Below are 19,007 nucleotides of genomic sequence, written 5' to 3'. Positions count from 1 at the left end.
ACCTCCTCATTAGTTATGTGATCTACCCATCTCATCTTCGCTTCTATTCACTTCTTGTCCAAACTATTTATCGTCCATGTTTCACTTCCATACATGGCTACACTACATACAAATACCTTCAGAAACGACTTCCTGACACTTAAATCTATACTCGATGTTAACAAATTTCTCTTCTTCAGAAACGCTTTCCGTGCCATTGCCAGTCTATATTTTATATCTTCTCTACTTCGACCATCATCAGTTATTTTGCTCCCCAAATAGCAAAAATCCTTTACTACTTTAAGTGTCTCATTTCCTAATCTAATTCCCTCAGCATCACCTGATTTAATTCGACTACATTCCATTATCCTCGTTTTGCTTTTGTTGATGTTCATTTTATATCCTCCTTTCAAGACACTGTCCACTCCATTCAACTGCTCTTCCAAGTCCTTTGCTGTCTCTGACAGAATTACAATCTCATCGGCGAACCTCAAAGTTTTTATTTCTTCTCCATGGATTTTAATACTTACTCCAAATTTTTCTTTTGTTTCCTTTACTGCTTGCTCAATATACAGATTGAATAACATCAGGGAAAGGCTACAGCCCTGTCTCACTCCCTTCCCAACTGCTGCTTCCCTTTCATGTCCCTTGACTCGTGTAACTGCCATCTGGTTTCTATACAAATTGTAACTAGCCTTTAGATCTCTGTATTTTACCCCTGCCACCTTCAGAATTTGATAGAGAGTATTCCAGTCAACATTGTCAAAAGCTTTCCCTAAGTCTACAAATGCTAGAAACGTAGGTTTGCCTTTCCTTAATCTAGCTTCTAAGATAAGTCGTAGGGTCAGTACTGCCTCACGTGTTCCAATATTTCTACAGAATCCAAACTGATCTTCCCCGAGGTCGGCTTCTACCAGCTTTTCCATTCGTCTGTAAAAAATTTGCGTTAGTATTTTGCAGCCGTGACTTATTAAACTCATAGTTTGATAATTTTCACATCTGTCAACACCTGCTTTCTTTGGGATTGGAATTATTACATTCTTCTGGAAGTCTGAGGATGGTTCACCTATCTCATACATCTTGTTCACCAGATGGTAGAGTTTTGTCAGGACTGGATCTCCCCAGGCTGTCAGTCATTATAGGGGAATGTTGTCTACTCCTGGGGCCTTGTTTCGACTCAGGTCTTTCAGTGCTCTGTCAAACTCTTCATGCAGTACCATATCTCCCATTTTATCTTCATCTACATCTTCTTCCATTTCCATAACATTGTCCTCAAGTACATCACCCTTGTATAGACCCTCTATATACTACTTCCACCTTTCTGCTTTCCCTTCTTTGCTTAGAACTGGGTTTCCATCTGAGCTCTGGATATTCACACAAGTGGTTCTCTTTTCTCCAAAGGTCTCTTCAATTTTCCTGTAGGCAGTATCTATCTTACCCCTAGTGAGATAAGCCTCTACATCCTTACATTTGTCCTCTAGCCATCCCTGCTTAGCCATTTTGCACTTCCTGTCGATCTCATTTTTGAGACGTTTGTATTCCTTTTTGCCTGTTTCACTTACTGCATTTTTGTATTTTCTCCTTTCATCAACTAAATTCAGTATCTCTTCTGTTACCCAAGGATTACTACTAGCCCTCGTCTTTTTACCTACCTGATCCTCTGTTGCCTTCACTATTTCATTCCTCAAAGCTACCCATTCTTCTTCTATTGTATTTCTTTCCCCCATTCCTGTCAATTGTTCCCTTATGTCACCCTGAAACTCTGTACAACCTCTGGTTCTTTCGGTTTATCCAGATCCCATCTCCTCAAATTCCCACCTTTTTGCAATTTCTTCCGTTTTAATCTACAGTTAATAACCAATAGATTGTGGTCAGAGTCCACATCTGCCCCTGGAAATGTCTTACAATTTAATACCTGGTTCCTAAATCTCTGTCTTACCATTATATAATCTATCTGATACCTTCTATTATTTCAAAGATTCTTCCATGTGTACAACCTTCTCTTACGATTCTTGAACCAAGTGTTAGCTATGATTAAGTTATGCTCTGTGCAAAATTCTACCAGACGGCTTCCTCTTTCATTTCTTTCCCCCAATCCATATTCACCTACTATGTTTCCTTCTCTCCCTTTTCCTACTCTCGAATTCCAGTCACCCATGACTATTAAATTTTCGTCTCCCTTCACTACCTGAATAATTTCTTTTATTTCATCATACATTTCATCAATTTCTTCATCAACTGCAGAGCTAGTTGGCATATAAACTTGTACTACTGTAGTAGGTGTGGGCTTCGTGTCTATCTTGGCCACAATAACGCATTCACTATGCTGTTTGTAGTAGCTTACCAGCAGTTCTATCTTTTTATTCATTATTAAACCTACTCCTGCATTACCCCTATTTGATTTTGTATTTATAACCCTGTATTTACCTGACCAAAAGTCTTGTTCCTCCCGCCACCGAACTTCACTAATTCCCACTATATCTAACTTTAACCTATCCGTTTCCCTTTTTAAGTTTTTTACCCTACCTGCCCGATTAAGGAATCTGACATTCCACGCTCCGATCCGCAGAACACCAGTTTTCTTTCTCCTGATAACGACGTCCTCTTGATTAGTCCCCGCCCGGAGATCCGAATGGGGGACTATTCTACCTCCGGAATATTTTACCCAAGAGGACGCCATCATCATTTAACCATACAGTAAAGCCGCATGCCCTCAGCAAAATTTACGGCTGTAGTTTCCCCTTGCTTTCAGCCGTTCGCAGTACCAGCACACAAGGCCGTTTTGGTTAGTGTTACAAGGCCAGATCAGTCTATCATCCAGACTGTTGCCCCTGCAACTACTGAAAAGGCTGCTGCCCCTCTTCAGGAACCACACGTTTGTCTGGCCTCTCAACAGATACCCCTCCGTTGTGGTTGCACCTACGGTACGGCCATCTATATCGCTGAGGCACGCAAGCCTCCCCACCAACGGCAAGGTCCATGGTTCATTGGGGAGAGGGAGGGGGGAGAATAATGGCTTCATGTAAATGTATCCCCATGTGTTCTAGTACATACAGTTTAAATAAATTATCTCTCTCCCAGTCATCTGGTAATCTCTCTTCCCACAGAACAGCCAAGGTAAGAAAAGCAGTATGACTGTAGCTGCTGCATGGAAATATTTAGGCCTATCTGTTGAGACAGTTGGATCAGAATGGTCACTGTGCTGATTTAATGTAATACGTATTACAAGCGGAAGTCCACCTTGATGCCACCAAGAGTTTTTCCCAAAGGACAACTCATTTCCAGCAAAAGTCATCTGGTATGATGGCTGCTTCCAGGAATCCTGGCACCGCACGAAGATGGGCAACTAGTTCTTGACGTGGGTGGGGAGTTAGCAGCTGAGGAATCACAACTGTCATCCCTGTGGTGTCAGAAGGCTCAGCTGAGAGGGTACATTAATGATCCCAACATGTCAGATTGGCTACCACGTTCGTTTAAGCAAATATTGGAGTGTGGATAGTTATTGTATGCTGACAATCTTTAAGTCTTTGCTATTTAAGGTGTCCATCTGCTACCCAAAAGTGGACCAAACATTAATTCAGTTCAAAAATGATGCTATGGATATGGATAAACATGTATCTGGAAGAAAGTAAAACCTAGAGAAATAGTCGGGTCATCATCAAAGATTCTATCACGGTACAAAGGATACGAGAAGTAAGGATAATCTGAGATGGAATATTGCAGCACAAGAAAATAAGTACGTGCTGCAATAGCTTGAGGCCCTATGTATAGCACACGCATACTCATACTCACAGAAGTGTCATTAGCCCCTTGAGGGATTGATCCCATTTTATCCATAATATTTTAATGACTGACCCAGTCATCATCTTCAGGTGCCGCAAGTTTTGTTGCCATGCGTACTCACTATCGGGACCCCAACCAGTCTAAGAGATCACAACGTAGTTAACTTTCATACAACCATCATGATGCTGTAAACAGAACCTGGATTCATCCGAAAAAATGACGTTTTGCCATTCATGCACCCAGGTTCGTTGTTGAGTACACCATCGCAGGCGCTCCTGTCTGTGATGCAGCATCAAGGGTAACCACAGCCATGGTCTCCGAGCTGATAGTCCACGCTGCAGCAAACGTCATCGAACTGTTCGTGCAGATGGTTGTTGTCTTGCAAACGTCCCCATCTGTTGACTCATGGATCGAGATGTGGCTGCAGGATCCATTACAGCCATGCGGATAAGATGCCTGTCATCCCGACTGCTAGTGATACGAGGCCGTTGGGATCCAGTACGGCATTCCATATTACCCTCCTGAACCCACTGATTCCATATTCTGCTAACAGTCATTGGATCTCGATCGACGCGAGCAGCAATGTCGCGATACGATACACCACAATCACGATAGGCTACAATCCGACCTTTATCAAAGTCAGAAAAGTGATGGTACGCATTTCTCCTCCTTACAAGAGGCATCACAACAACGTTTCACCAGGCAATGCCGGTCAACTGCTGTTTGTGTATGAGAAATCAGTTGAAAACGTTCCTCATGTCAGCACACTGTAGGTGTCGCCACCGGTGACAATATTGTGTGAATGCTCTGAAAAGCTAATCATTTGCATATCACAGCATCATCTTCCTGTTGGTTAAATTTCGCATCTGTAGCACGTCATCTTTGTGGTGTAGCTATTTTAATGGCCAGTATTGTAGAATCGTGGTGTGTAAGAATTTACAGAATAATAAGGTGGTAAAACACAAGATTAAATAACATAACAAGTTCATCAGCTTAGAAAATGGATGACATGGGCAATTATTCAACAAAGGTACTTATGCGAACAGCAAAATTTACAAAGAAAGCAAAAGGAAGAGTGTAATACTTGGACTAAGGCAATTTATAAAGAAAAGATGACAGTTTTGAGAAAATAATTATAAGAACAAGACAGAACACGGTAAATTATAGAAAAATGTTCATAAATGCCTCCAAGAGGCTGTGAGAAGAAAAAACAACAAAAAATTTGTACAAGACGCAACTAAAATAATAAACATATGAAGAAAAAACAAACATACATTGAGTAAATACCACATTTCATCAGCTAAGATGACAGATTTCACATTAGCTAACAGAGAGAAAATTGTACGAGCATTCCAAGATTTCTTCAAATACTGGCTAGGCGGTGACAGCATTTCACCACAAATGTGTAAATCTGGAGGAAAAGTTCTACAAAAGGAACTTACAAAATTATTTACAGATGGTTTTCTCAAGATGATTCCTCAATCTGCAATAATGCTATAATTATTTATAACAAAGGGGATAGACCAAAAAATGTATAAATCTGCTTCCTTTCTCTAATGTACCAGGTATTCACTGAAAGTATCATCGAGTAAAAAGGAAAGAAATGCACCCCCCCCCCCCCCCACACACACACACACACACACACACACACACTTTAAAAATGGATACGCCACAATGGACTATTTGCAAATTGCGAAAGAAATAATGAGAAAAAAAAACAATTAGTACGAATGCCTACGTCATCTTTGATTCTTTGAGAAAGCTCGTAGCTCAGTTTCAACAATATCTGTCTTTTGAATAATATAGTAACAACTGGGTTTACATAAGTGATGAATTTCTTGAAAGAAGAAATAAGTTTCCTACATTGGCTGTTATTTATTTTCATTTTGTTTTTATTTTGTGTACTATGATGTTTTGGCTGTGTGACCATTTTCAGGCAACTGTATACATATCATGGAAACTTAATTAGAATACAAAAGTACAAAGCTACCAGTCACCAAAATAAAGAGAGCTAATAATGTTTAGCTCATTAACTAAATATGTTTTGGGTGCCAGTCATATAGTTTCATGGTCAGTCCACGGTTGGCCTGATATGAAATAAGGTAAACTAAAAATTCAACACTGTAAATGTACAGGTACAAATAATTAGCAGGCAATAATTTAAAATGTTGTAATAAAATGGTTTACCACATTACCAGGTTTGTGGACTGCAGTTAATTATTTAAACACAATAAGTGCTCTTCTTCTTCTTCTTCTTCTTCTTCTTCTTCTTCTGTTCTTATTCTGATTTTATCTGTTAACTGTAATCAATGGTTGCTTTGTATTTTGTATTCTAATAGTGTTTTTATGAGATTATGTAGTTGGTTGAGAATGGTACACAGCCAAAATGTCTTTATGCACAGAATACAAATAAAATGGAAATAAATGAGAGCCATTACAGGAAATCATTTCTTTCAAGGAAAAAAGATGTAATCACCACTGTTCAGAAATATGGCATTGATTCAACTTCTGGACATCATCTGGACAGAGCAAATTTCGAAATTGAAAGAATAGTTACGCTAGGAGTTTCTGTGTCACCAAAATTATTCTCACCAGTCCTAACAGCAGTTTCAGGTAGTGGTTGTTACTGTTGTGGCTTTCAGTTCAAAGACTGGTTTGATACAGCTCTCCCTGCTAGTCCATCCTCTGCAAGATGCTTCATCTCTGAATAACAACTTGCTTAATGTAACCAAGCCTTCATCTCAGCCTATTGCTTTATACTCCCTACACTTCCATCCCTTACGACAATAACAGTTCCTTGATGCCTCAGAACCAACCAACCCCTTCTTTTAGGCAAGATGTGCCACACATTTCTTTCTCCCCATTTGATTCAGTATCTCCTCATTATCTGCATTCTTCTGTAGCACCACATTTCAAGAACTTCTATTCCCTCCTTTCTGCACTGTTTGTCTACATTTCACTTCAGGAGACTTCCTACCACTTAAATTGATATTTGACATTAAATTTATCTTTTTCAGAAAAGTTTTGCTTGCTGTTGCTAGTCTGCATTGTATATACTCTCCACTTTGGCCTCTGTTAGTTACTTTGCTGCCCAAATAGGAAAACTCTACTACTTTTAGTATCTCATTTCCCAGTTTATTTCCCTCAGCATCTTCTCATTTGACTCCATTACAAACCATCACACTTATTTTAGTTTTGGTAACAGTCAGCTCAAATCCTCTTTTCAATGCACTATGCATTCCATACAAATGCTCTTCCTAATTCTTTGGTTTCTCTGACAGAATTACAATGCTACAGGGAAACCTCAAATTTTTTATTGCTTTGGTCTGAGCTTTAATTCCCTTTCCAAATTTCTCCTTTTCTTCCTCTACTGTTAGCTCAGTGCAAAGTTTGAATAACATATGGGATAAGTTACAAGCTTGTCTCACTCCCTTCTCAAATACTGCTTCCCTTTCGAAAGCTTCTTGACTCTCGTAACAGCAGTCCAGTTTCTGCACACATAGTAAATAAAATTTTGTTCCCTGTATTTTATCCCTGCTGCTCCCAGAATTTTATGGGATGTACCTTGTCAAAAAGTTTTATCTTCCAGAAATGCTGTAAACATAGGTTTGCATTCCTTCTAACGACAAGAAAAATCATAGTGTCAGTACTGCCTCGTGTATTTCTACACCTCTTCAGAATCAAAACTGATCTTCCCCAAGGTTGGTTTACAACAGTTTTCCGATTCACATTAATATTCTGCATTCATGACTTTTTAAGTGGATGATTTTCTAATTTTCACACCCATCAAATCTGACTTCTTTGTAACTGGAATTACTACATTTTTCTTGAGGGTGTGTAACCTGTCTCACACATATCTTCCATTCCAGGAGAACTGTTTTGTCATGGCTGGCTCTACCAAAGATCTCAGCAATCTGAGGTAACATTGCCTACTCCACGTAACTTACTGCAACTTATGTCTTTCTGTGTTCTATCAAATTCTTCATGCATTATCATATTTCCTGTCTCATCTTAATTTAAATTATCTTCCCTTTCTGTAACATTGTCTTCAAGATTGTTTCCTTAGTACAGCCCTCTAAATATTCATTCCATGTCATGGCCTTCCTTTCTTTGCTTCGTATTGAACTGCAATCTATGCACTTATTAATACAGGTACTTCTCTTTCCTTAAAGGACATATCTATTTTTTTCTTTTGTTTTCTGGTACGTAGAAAATGTGTTTTCCACAGTCATGCATATTTTTACAGCTTTACATTTCTCCTCTAGCCACTCCTGCATTTTATGTTGCAGTTTTCATCAGTCTCATTTTTAGACAGCACTATTTCCTTTTGCCAAATTCATTCTCTGCATTTTTTTACATTTTCTCCTGCTACCCATTAAATTTCACATTATATATATATATATATATATATATATATATATACCTAAAAACAAAGATGATGTGACTTACCAAATGAAAGTGCTGGCAGGTTGACAGACACACAAACGAACACAAACATACACACAAAATTCAAGCTTTTGCAACAAACTGTTGCCTCATCAGGAAAGAGGGAAGGAGAGGGAAAGACAAAAGGATGTGGGTTTTAAGGGAGAGGGTAAGGAGTCATTCCAGTCCCGGGAGCGGAAAGACTTACCTTAGGGGGAAAAAAGGACAGGTATACACTCGCACACACACACATATCCATCCACCAGTATATTCCCATTCTTTTAGGATCTTTTCCCAGGTGCTGTGATGTTGGAGATTTGATGTTTTACTGTTTTACTATGGATGGATATGTGTGTGTGTGCGCAAGTGTATACCCGTCCTTTTTTCCCCCCTAAGGTAAGTCTTTCCGCTCCCGGGACTGGAATGACTCCTTACCCTCTCCCTTAAAACCCACATCCTTTCGTCTTTCCCTCTCCTTCCCTCTTTCCTGATGAGGCAACAGTTTGTTGCGAAAGCTTGAATTTTGTGTGTATGTTTGTGTTTGTTTGTGTGTCTGTCGACCTGCCAGCACTTTCATTTGGTAAGTCACATCATCTTTGTTTTTAGGTATATTTTTCCCACGTGGAATGTTTCCCTCCGGTTTTCTAAAGGGTCTTACATTTTTGTCTGTCCTCTGCTGCCTTCAGTGTTTCATCTCTCAAAGCTAGACATTTTTCTTATATGGTATTCCTTTCCCTTGTTACAGTCAATTGTTGCCTAGCAAACTCCACATTACTCTCAACAACATTTGATCCTTTTAACTCATTCAGGCCATATTTCTGTAATTTCCTACCTTTGTGCAATTTCTTCCTTTTATTCTGCAATTCTGAACCAATAAATTATGTCTAAGAGGTAGAAACATCTCGTGAAATGCTTTGCAGATTAAAATCTGGTTTCAAAATCTCTGCTTTACTATTACACCCTGTCTAATATTGCGTAGGACCCCCACAAGCATGCAGAAGTGCCGCAACATGATGTGGTACGGACTCTACTAATGTCTGAAGTAGCTGTGGAGGGAACTGACACCATGAATCCTACAGAGCTGTTCACAAATCCATAAGAGCATGAGGAGATGGAGATCTCTTCTGATCAGCACGTTGCAAGGCACCCCAGATGTGCTCAATAATTTTCTTGTCTGGGGAGTTTGGTGGCTGGCAGAAGTATTTAAACTCGGAAGAGTGTTCTTGGAGCCACACTGTAGCAATTCTGGATGTGTGGGGTGTCACACTGTCCTGCTGGAATTGCCCAAGTCTATCGGAATGCACAATGGACATGATTGGATTCAGGTGATCACACAGGATGCTTACATACATGTCACTTGTCAGAGCCATATCTAGACTTATCAGGGGTCCCATATCACTCCAACAGCACACGTCCCACACTGATTACAGTGTCTCCACCAGCTTGAACTGTCCCCTGCTGACATGCAGGGTCCATGAATTCATAAGGTTGTCTCCATACCCATACATACCCATCTGCTTGATACAATTTGAGATGAGACACGTCCAACCAGGCAACATGTTTCCAGTCACCAACGGTCCAAAGTCTGTGTTGATGGGCCCAGCCGAGGTGTAGAGCTTTGTGTCATGCAGTCATCAAGGGTACACGAGTGGGTCTTCGGCTCCAAAAGCCCATACTGATGATGTTTCATTGAATGGATCGTACACTGACACTTGTTGATGGCCCAGCACTGAAATCTGCAGCAATTTGTGGAAGGCTTGCGTCTTATGTCATGTTGAACAATTCTCTTCAGTTGTCATTGGTCCCATTCTTTTAGGATCTTTTCCCAGGTGCTGTGATGTTGGAGATTTGATGTTTTACTGATTTGCTGATATTCACAGTACACTCTTGAAATGATCATATGGGAAAATCCCCACTTCATCGCTACCTTAGAGATGCTGTGAGCCATCACTCATCCGGCAACTATAGTACCACGTTCAAACTCACTTAAATCTTAATAACCTGCCATTGTAACACTGATCTAACAATTGCACCAGACACTTGTTGTATTATATAGGTGTTTCCGGCTGCAGCAGCCTATTTACATATCTCTGTATTTGAATTTCTTTGGCACTTCTGTGAATAGTCTCACTGAATAGTAGAAGTGCTGGTTGTCTACAGGCACAGTAAAAACAATGAAAGGGTTTTTCCAAAAGCTAGCAGTGTTGGATACTGTACATTGGGGTTCAGGAACTGATGATGACGGTGATTGTGTGTTTAAAGGGACTAAACTATCAGGTTATCAGTCCCTCCATTTCATGAGAGAGACACACAGAAGAGTAAAAAGTGAAAAGGTTGGAGCATGGCTGCTCCAACTATATAAGAAAGTCAAAGATTTTGAAAAAGAGCACAACAGTAGTTGTTGTACAATAGGTATAAGAAACAGTTAATCCAGACACCATCTTGTACAAGAGGGTCTAAAGGCGCAAGTGAGCAGCAAAGAAGGTAACCTGCGCTCGCATGGGGGTACCTACTGCAGGCAGAGGCTCCCCCCCCTCCCCTCCCCCCCCACCCCCCAAAAAACAGTAAGATAAATCTCTGGGTGCAGGTGCTCAGTCCGGCAAAAATTCACAACTCATTATTTTGTAGGAGAAAACTGAAACCCATGATTCAGGGCCCAGTTATGTACTCTACAGAAAGCCCCCTGAAACTAGGGCTCAGTGGTGTGCAGTGAAGCAGAGTCATAGTACACGCAAAGATCATTCACATACAGTGCCACAAAACATTCAGCAAGTACCACAGTATCAGTGCCGATGTTACCACTGACAAGGCAAGGATGCCAAGAGCCACTGTGTGTAGGAGATGGCCACAAATTCAGCATAGTTTAGTCCATACTTGGGACGATGGGGTGTGGGATCACATACATCATACATATTGCTCTCAACTCTCCTGCTTCCTTTTCTTTACTACAAACCGCGCTTTCACCCGAAGTCTTGAATGCTATTAAATTATCCATACAGGGATGGCAACTGCACTGTTGACGCACCCTGTGGCATTCCCTAATAGCTGTGGCTATATCTTCAGACCACCATGGCACCGGAAGTCATCAGGATCAGCAGAAGTAGTATGGTATTTTTGCTGCTGCAGCAAGAATAATAGTATTAGTAGTATCCTATACTACTTTGTAGATATCCATCGCATTACTGGCAGCAAAAGTAGCTGTAGAGGAGAAAGGCTGCCAGTCAGCTTTCCAAAGCAACCATGTTCCAGATGATGTGAGTGGAGAGGGAGTGAATAATTGGAAACTGATCGCTGCCACAAAGAAATGCCACAGACATGCCACTGAATCAGGGGTAAGATATTTGTGCAGCAAACTGTGAGATCAAGATCAGAGTATGTTCTGCGGGCCATAATGAAATGTATTGCAGCTCCATTGTTGAGTAGGCAGACGTCCAATTCTAATGTGGGGAGAACTGTTCCACTAACAGCTCGTGACATTGGAAAGGTCGCCCGGGGGTAGATACACATTACATATTGTCATCTGAACTAACAGGTAGACACTAACAGCCACAGCCTCTAGTGCAGCAGTAAGGGACACCTGCTCACTGCTAGTATAATAGCATATGAGGGTACACCCCACCGTACACTCTCTCATCATTAACACTATTGATGCAGTAGGTTTTGTACTTTTTCAGAGCAGAGAAGTGCTATGCCAATTACGTAGTAAGTAGCTATTAAATGATGTAGTAAGTTGCCATTAAATGACTGAGTTCAGTCTAATGGCTATAGTAGACAGGCGGTCAAGCATTTTCCACTCTTGAATTTTCTTCTCCCTCTTGAAAACTGAGCATTGGGGTGAATGAACTGGGTGTGGATCTGGACAAGTGACTCATTGAGGGGGTCGGTCACAAGGGCTGCCTCATGAGAAGCCCGTCTACATGCCCTACAAATAAATGTCATTACAACAGCAGGAGGGCATGTGACTGAATGTTTGGAACTTAAAACATCTCACCAGAGGCGGCAGCCTGACATTACACCTATAAACTATGAACCTAACCTTCTCAGGTTACAACAAAAGCTCCAGTGTCCACTCTATTATCCTTGAGTCCCTTCTGGATGCAGCGAACAAAATGGGACTCCACACTGCACCATATTAGAACCCAGCTCTTCATCAGTTTGTAGAGTTAGGTCCGGATGGAAGATAACAACTTTAATTATATCAAGCTTGTTTTGAGGATAAACAGTGACTGGCATATCTTCTATGTTGACATAGGTCTGAAACATGTTTTGATCAGCAAAGATCCATTTCACAACTTCTCTCTTGCAGCAACCTCCCCAAGCTGATGTACAATATTTTCAATGAAAAACAGAGGCTTCATTGTAGTGAAAGATCTGCCATCAGTTTGGGAACAAACCAAGAACTCGGCAAACTGTCCACTTCCATTTCTCACTATTTGGCATTTGTCTTGAGGCATGGTCTAAGACTTAAATGCCATAGGATTGTAACCTCTGCATTAAAACCACTGTTCCTGACTGGTGAGACAGCCGTGTTGGCATGGCCACCATTAAGTTTGGTCCGCTTCATTGCAGATCTTCTGCCCCACTCCCACTCACTCCAATCAGAGGCTCTCACCATGGGTACCACTCTGCCAAGGCAATGGTCACCCGGTACAATAACCGTTGCTCAGAGTCCTGATACCCTGAAGTGGATAGGTACCTAATCTTTGGCTGACATGAGGAGATTACAGCTCAGGCATCAGCAGTGTGATCCCTGTGTTGTCAGGGGTCTACCACTGAGAGGGTACATGACAGTCCCACCTTGATTGACTGGCTACTGCACTGGATTTCAGGTGCAAAGATAGATCCACCCACTTGACTGGTCGATGCTAAAGATAACAGTGCACAGTGGAGAGTTAATGCATCACAGGAAGGTGTCCTTCCCCAAAAGGCTCACACTTCTGTAAAATTTGGAAAGTGGAGGCCAAACCCAAAATGGGGGCCAGAATTTAGGAAGCCAAAAAAAAAAATGAGGGAACAAGCGCTAAAAAGAAAACAAAAATGGTGAAAACCTTCAGAAGTCCAACGAATGGTCAAAATACAAAGGTAAAAATGTGACCAAACAAAGACTCCTACTAATTGCCTCTTACAACACATAAGGAGTGGCCGTAGGTCTATTATAGTCCCAGACACCACAGGGGGAGGATTCAGGAACTCTTCTATGGAGCAAAAGTTCTTTTGTAATATCAACTGCCTTACCTTAAGCATTTTTTTAAACAAGAGCTCATCATCAACCAAACACTTAATTTGGGATGAAAAGGCATTAAAAATCTCACTGTCACTGAAATGGTTCCCCTCCTGTACCATATTCAGGCTAGTACGCTCATAGTGGAGTTCATCTATTCTTCTAGTATTATGATTATGATACACACAAGTAGATTTAAAAAAGAGCCCTAGGGTCCTTTTTCCGTTGTGAAACGCACAACAGAGAATATACATTGTGCAGTGGATGCAATAATTTCAAGCTTCTTGATAAAAATTCTGCATTTGGTTCTAGATGGACCCCACTAATGATTATTATTCCATACATGTCTAGATATTTTCTGTGAGTTACAAATCTGAGGACATCATATGTCATTCAAGATGTGCCACTAATTCTGAAAGTTTCTACCTTCACATATGCAAAAGTCTAAATTGGGAGATGTCACAATTTTAGACTGGAAAACAGATAGTAACAATTCAGTTTGCAGTAATATGGGAGGAAACAGCAAAATATGATTGACACCACAATTTAGTTGTAATGACTGAATGTACAATAAATGATCAAAAGTGTCTGGAGTGCCCTATGCAATGTGGAACTGCCCACTAGATATCAGGAGAGGTGGACTCATCAGTGTAAAAAGAGTCTAGGAGTATTGTGCTGTCCATGAAGAAGCATTAACATCACAATACATCAGTCAGAAGTGCTCGGCAACTCTGAATGTGAACCAGTCATTGGATGTCAGCGTAGTAACAAATCCATCAGAGACATGTCAAAACTTTTACTACTAGGGCAGCAGCTACCACCATTCTCATGCTACTATTTTCTGTCACTGTGGGCCATGAGATCAATGCCTCATGAAGCGCATGGAACTTGGATGTCATGGGCTGACACCGGGCCGCATGGCTTTTTTACTGCCTATGCCGTAACTGCTATTATATTAACTTGACCAATTATCTATTTGTATAAAATATGATAATTCTGTCTAGCTTTCATACATGGCCATACATGTTGTTTCAGCAGTCCTCCAACAACATCAATAGCTCCTTTTCCAGAGGGTGTACAAAAGACATGTTAATTTAACAAAAGACTGCAATCTTCTTTTTGTAAGTTATAACAGTTAAAGTGCACTGCTGCTTGAAATGTAGACTAACCCCACCACAGAATAGGGCTAGAATTTATGGAGGTGAGTTAACAGGAAATATTTAACACAATACAAAAGCTAAAGAACAAGCATTCATCTGGATGGGATGGTATCTCAAGTGTGGTGTTAAAGAAATGTGCCAATGAAATAACTAAACCCCTTTAACCTATCTATCTTATCAACTGTAGTATTAATGAAAACATTTACCCAAATGCCTTAAAAATAAGAGTAATTCAGCCAATCCATAAGAAGGGAAGTAAAGAAGTAGTTTCAAATTATAGACCAATATCACTAATCCCTACCTTCAGTAAAATATTTGAAACCGTTGTCCTATCACAACTATCAACATTTTTCTCAAGACACAAAATGCTTACCCAACTGCAGCACGGGTTTGGGAAAGACCTAAGTATGGCCACTGCTGCTACCAGTTTCTTCCATGAAGTATATAGCAATATAGAATGGAGTATGCACACAGTCTGAATATTTCTTGACCTGAGCAAAGCTTTTGACTCAGTAAACCATGAGCTGCCCTTAAAAAAACTGCAGGTGTACAATATCAGTGATGCATCAATGAAGCTTCTAGTCACCTATCCGGTGACTTGAAAACAGTGAACCAAACTTCCACATCAAATTGACAATAAGATCTTAACTGTAAAATCCACAAGTGAAACAGTGACACAGGAGTCCTCCAAGGCTCAATTCTTGGACCCCATTAACAAGCACATTGTAAATTATGCTGGTGACACCTCAGTTTTATTTCATGGTAAAGATTGTGAGGAACTGAAATTTTCAGCAAGTAATGGAATACTAGAATTAAGTTCACATTTTCATGCACAAGGATTAAAGGCCAATGTAAATAAATCCCAGATGCTAATATTTACAACTGGCAGCTCACACCACTCAAGCATAAATGAGGTATGCGGCATAGTGGCAGAGGAAGCAAATGAGTGTACATTTCTAGTGATCCATCTGGACTCAAACCTACGTGGGTTACCCACATTAATGCTGTGTGTAAAAAAGTCAGCAATTGGCTGCATCTTCTTAGCCAACTGTCTAGAATGGTGTCCACCCACACACTTAAAACTGTGTAATATGGGACAATCTATCCCCATCTTAGATACTGTATGTAAACATGGGGTTGTGCTGCAGACATTCACCTAAACAGATCACTATTGCTACAAAAAATAGAGTTAAGGATTATACATGGACTAGGCTATAAAGACTCTTGCCGTGATGTTTTCAGTCAACTCAAGTACTTTACCATATACTCTGTATCTTTATACATTAATTACTTTTTTGTCTCACAGAAAAGCACAGAAACTAAATGTTGTGATATACATGACCACAACACCAGGTCCAAAGATAATTACTACTGACAAAGAACAAGATTAAAAATGACGGACCAGAGCCCATAGACTAATGGACTGATATGGTATAATAAACTGACAGAGTCCATGAAAAACAGTAGCTAATAAAAAGCAATTCAAATCCAAACTAAAAGTATAAGTCTGCGAGCTGTAAAATAATGTATAAAAATAATTAGCTGCGTTAATATGTGTAAGATGTAATGTATTTTGACAAGCATCAATTTAGCTACTGTTTAATTACTACCTGTAAGACCAGGATCTAAATGTATTTTACGTTTGTAACTACTTGACATTTGCTAAAGCCACCATATTGATGACTCCATGCAAATAAATAAATAAATCTAAATTTCCATATTTTACCATTAGGAATTTTTTTTTTTATTTTGGGTCTCAAATATTTTCTGATTAAAGGCATGGCCATCTAGCTGATTGTATTACACATCACAAATAACAAAATATGAAAGTTGGCTGCATAAGCCACTGCAGTGTTAATAGTGATTCATTAATTACTCTAGTGCACATCCCGCATCCCATCATGGCAAGCAATAGTGAAGTGCTAACATCAGGGCTAAATTTTCACCTGTTATTACTTCATGGAAGGAACTTTGCTTATTTTTGATTAGGAAAATGAATGAGTACATCTGAGCAAGGTGGTAATGGGTGTAGGGCTACTTCATATACACTCTAAATTTCCACGTTTCTGAAATGTGCCAATCACACATATATCTTGGAATTCTGTGTTTCACGAGAGAAAAATCAAGTGCAATGGCTGTACCAGAATTCCTGACAGCTGTGATCTTTCACTGAAATATTATCTGTTACAGTTAATATCACTGTACAATAATTTTTGTTTAATTAAATATTCCTATTTAATTCGTTAGACGTACACCAGTAACAAGTTCCTTAAATTGTCTGATTATTTTGTATCTAGAGTGTAAAAAGTGTTTCCAAATACTATTTGAAATTGTTTGGACACGTCTAAATAATTTCCTGAAAACAATGAGTAGAGCAATACATTTTGTATCAAAATAGAATGTACCAAAATTAACGAATTCGTTCCACTTTTCAGGAAAATAAATGAATTCGTTCCACTTTTCAGCAAAAATGTGAGAAAGACAAGATCTGTTACATTCCAAAATTTGCAGATTTGGTTTCACTTTTTCCCGACAGTTTTCTTTATTTTTCTGAGATTTCCTTCTCAACGGCACTGGCACTAACATCTACATCATTTTTAACTGTTCTAACTGTGTAAAATATTTCCTGGCAACTCCCCTAAACATTATAACGACTCGCGGCTGTGACAAAGACGCTAACAATATGCCGTAATCACAACACGTGAAACAAGGAAAAAGGAAACAGGAAGTAAAGTGACAAGAGAGCTGTAGTAACATCATTAAGTGGTCAACGTGAGAATCTTACACAAACGAAAACTTTCTTCCTGGGTTAAAAATTCTATACCAAATTGCACAGCGTATTTCCCATACTGTAACTACATTTCCTACTATCCCCATGCGTGTTCGTAGGATATCAGCTCGGAAAACATCAAACATTCCGGAGTAACGTAAATGTACTATTATTTCTTTCGCCGAACATCAAGCAACATAATTTAAACAATACAACTGAGCATAAATACATCATACGTACTGTCCGGATCAGTTGATTTACTACCCCCTAGACCTGACATTGTGTAAATACACACACACTTGACACTGTTTACAACAGCGTTCAGAGCAGTTCAGCAGTATCTCTAAAAAATCTCACAGACAATTAAATCGCAACACTGTCAAAGTTAATAATGCATCTGAAACTGCCATATTTAGGTTTATTCACCCTCGTTGATTCACATTTGATGGATCAGAACGGGAGAGAACGCAAAAATCAAAGTTTCTCGGGAAGAAAGTTCTGAAGTTAGTAGAGGGGGACTATGTTATTGCTCGCTAACATCATGTTAACAGTAGAATATTTGATACTTCATCTTTATTTCATTATATAACTTTGTTTTCGAGGACACCATAGATGTTTCATGGCGACTTATATATTTTTCCATAGAATGTTCTTTCAGAAAAGAAGCTAAATATCTAAAAGACACGAAGAACCGACATTTTGCGTAATGGTCGACTCACATTAGACGTCAACGGAACGTGACGTCGCGTCACACAGTTTTCGCAGTGAACGTCACGTCGTTTCAGTCACGTCAGCTAAACTCGTATTGCGACACTCAACTGTTTTTTCCCGGGAACTGCGCACTTCGTAATATGCATCTGAACATTTTTTCACGCGGGAAGTACGAACACGGTCGACGGTGTTCCGTGAGTGCTAGAGTCCATATTGGTGCGAAAATGGCATTTATCGGGCTCAATGGTTTGCAGATTGCAGCGATAGCTTTTGTGTTAGAGGAGGAAGAAATGAGTAAGCATCAAATTGAGAAAGTTTCTCCTTGACAACTCCTCTTATTCTGCAGAAGAATTTCCATTACTGTCATGTGTAAAAGGTGGTATGTAACACTTACTAACTCACATCTGAATACCTTCTTTTTCTTTTAAAAAAATTAGAAATGTTCAGACTGTAACCATATGTACAAATTAATTTGCAATGTGAATGTAAAATGACTCGTTCCACGTCATTACGATTTATCGTCCATAAAGATTCATGGAACATGAAACTAACTAAGAAGAGCGCGACCTGCTACAATTACGTCATTAAGTGATTCATATGGGGAATTTCACACACCCTACAAGGAACTCTAAGAGAAATCGGCATTATGTAAACATTTCAGAATGTCGGAGCACAACTTTTTTTATTGTACGTCAAATGAGGCCCTAAATATCTAAAATGGACACTATCATACGAGCTACCATCACACGCCAGGATAAACTGGTTTGTTTAAGGTAGGTTTGTTTGTAGTCCCGTACAATTTTTTTATGTGATAGTCATATCTTCATCAATATCTTTACCTTCCAGGTTTACATGTTTTTTATATATATCTTGTATTTGGTTATTAATTGTTCAAGTAACCGATCTCGGGATAAGTAGTGAAAAAACAGAAACATTGACCCATGATGCTTGCAGTAAT

The 19,007-nt window shown here is 39.6% G+C and overlaps 1 protein-coding gene across 1 annotated transcript in view; it reads right to left on the bottom strand.

The window, feature by feature from the left end:
- The window catches only part of LOC126175310 (protein lifeguard 1-like), a 67,607-nt gene extending 49,845 nt beyond the window's left edge, over nt 1-17,762 (bottom strand). The window contains exon 1 of the mRNA XM_049922016.1: nt 17,579-17,762. Coding sequence (XP_049777973.1) covers nt 17,579-17,618 — 40 coding nt within the window. The 5' untranslated portion in view covers nt 17,619-17,762. The remainder of the gene's footprint in view (nt 1-17,578) is intronic.
- Nucleotides 17,763-19,007: the final 1,245 nt, after the last annotated feature.

Source organism: Schistocerca cancellata, chromosome 3 (genome assembly GCF_023864275.1).
Source record: "Schistocerca cancellata isolate TAMUIC-IGC-003103 chromosome 3, iqSchCanc2.1, whole genome shotgun sequence".
Lineage (NCBI taxonomy): Eukaryota > Metazoa > Arthropoda > Insecta > Orthoptera > Acrididae > Schistocerca > Schistocerca cancellata.
This window is presented reverse-complemented; position numbering and strand designations above follow the sequence as displayed.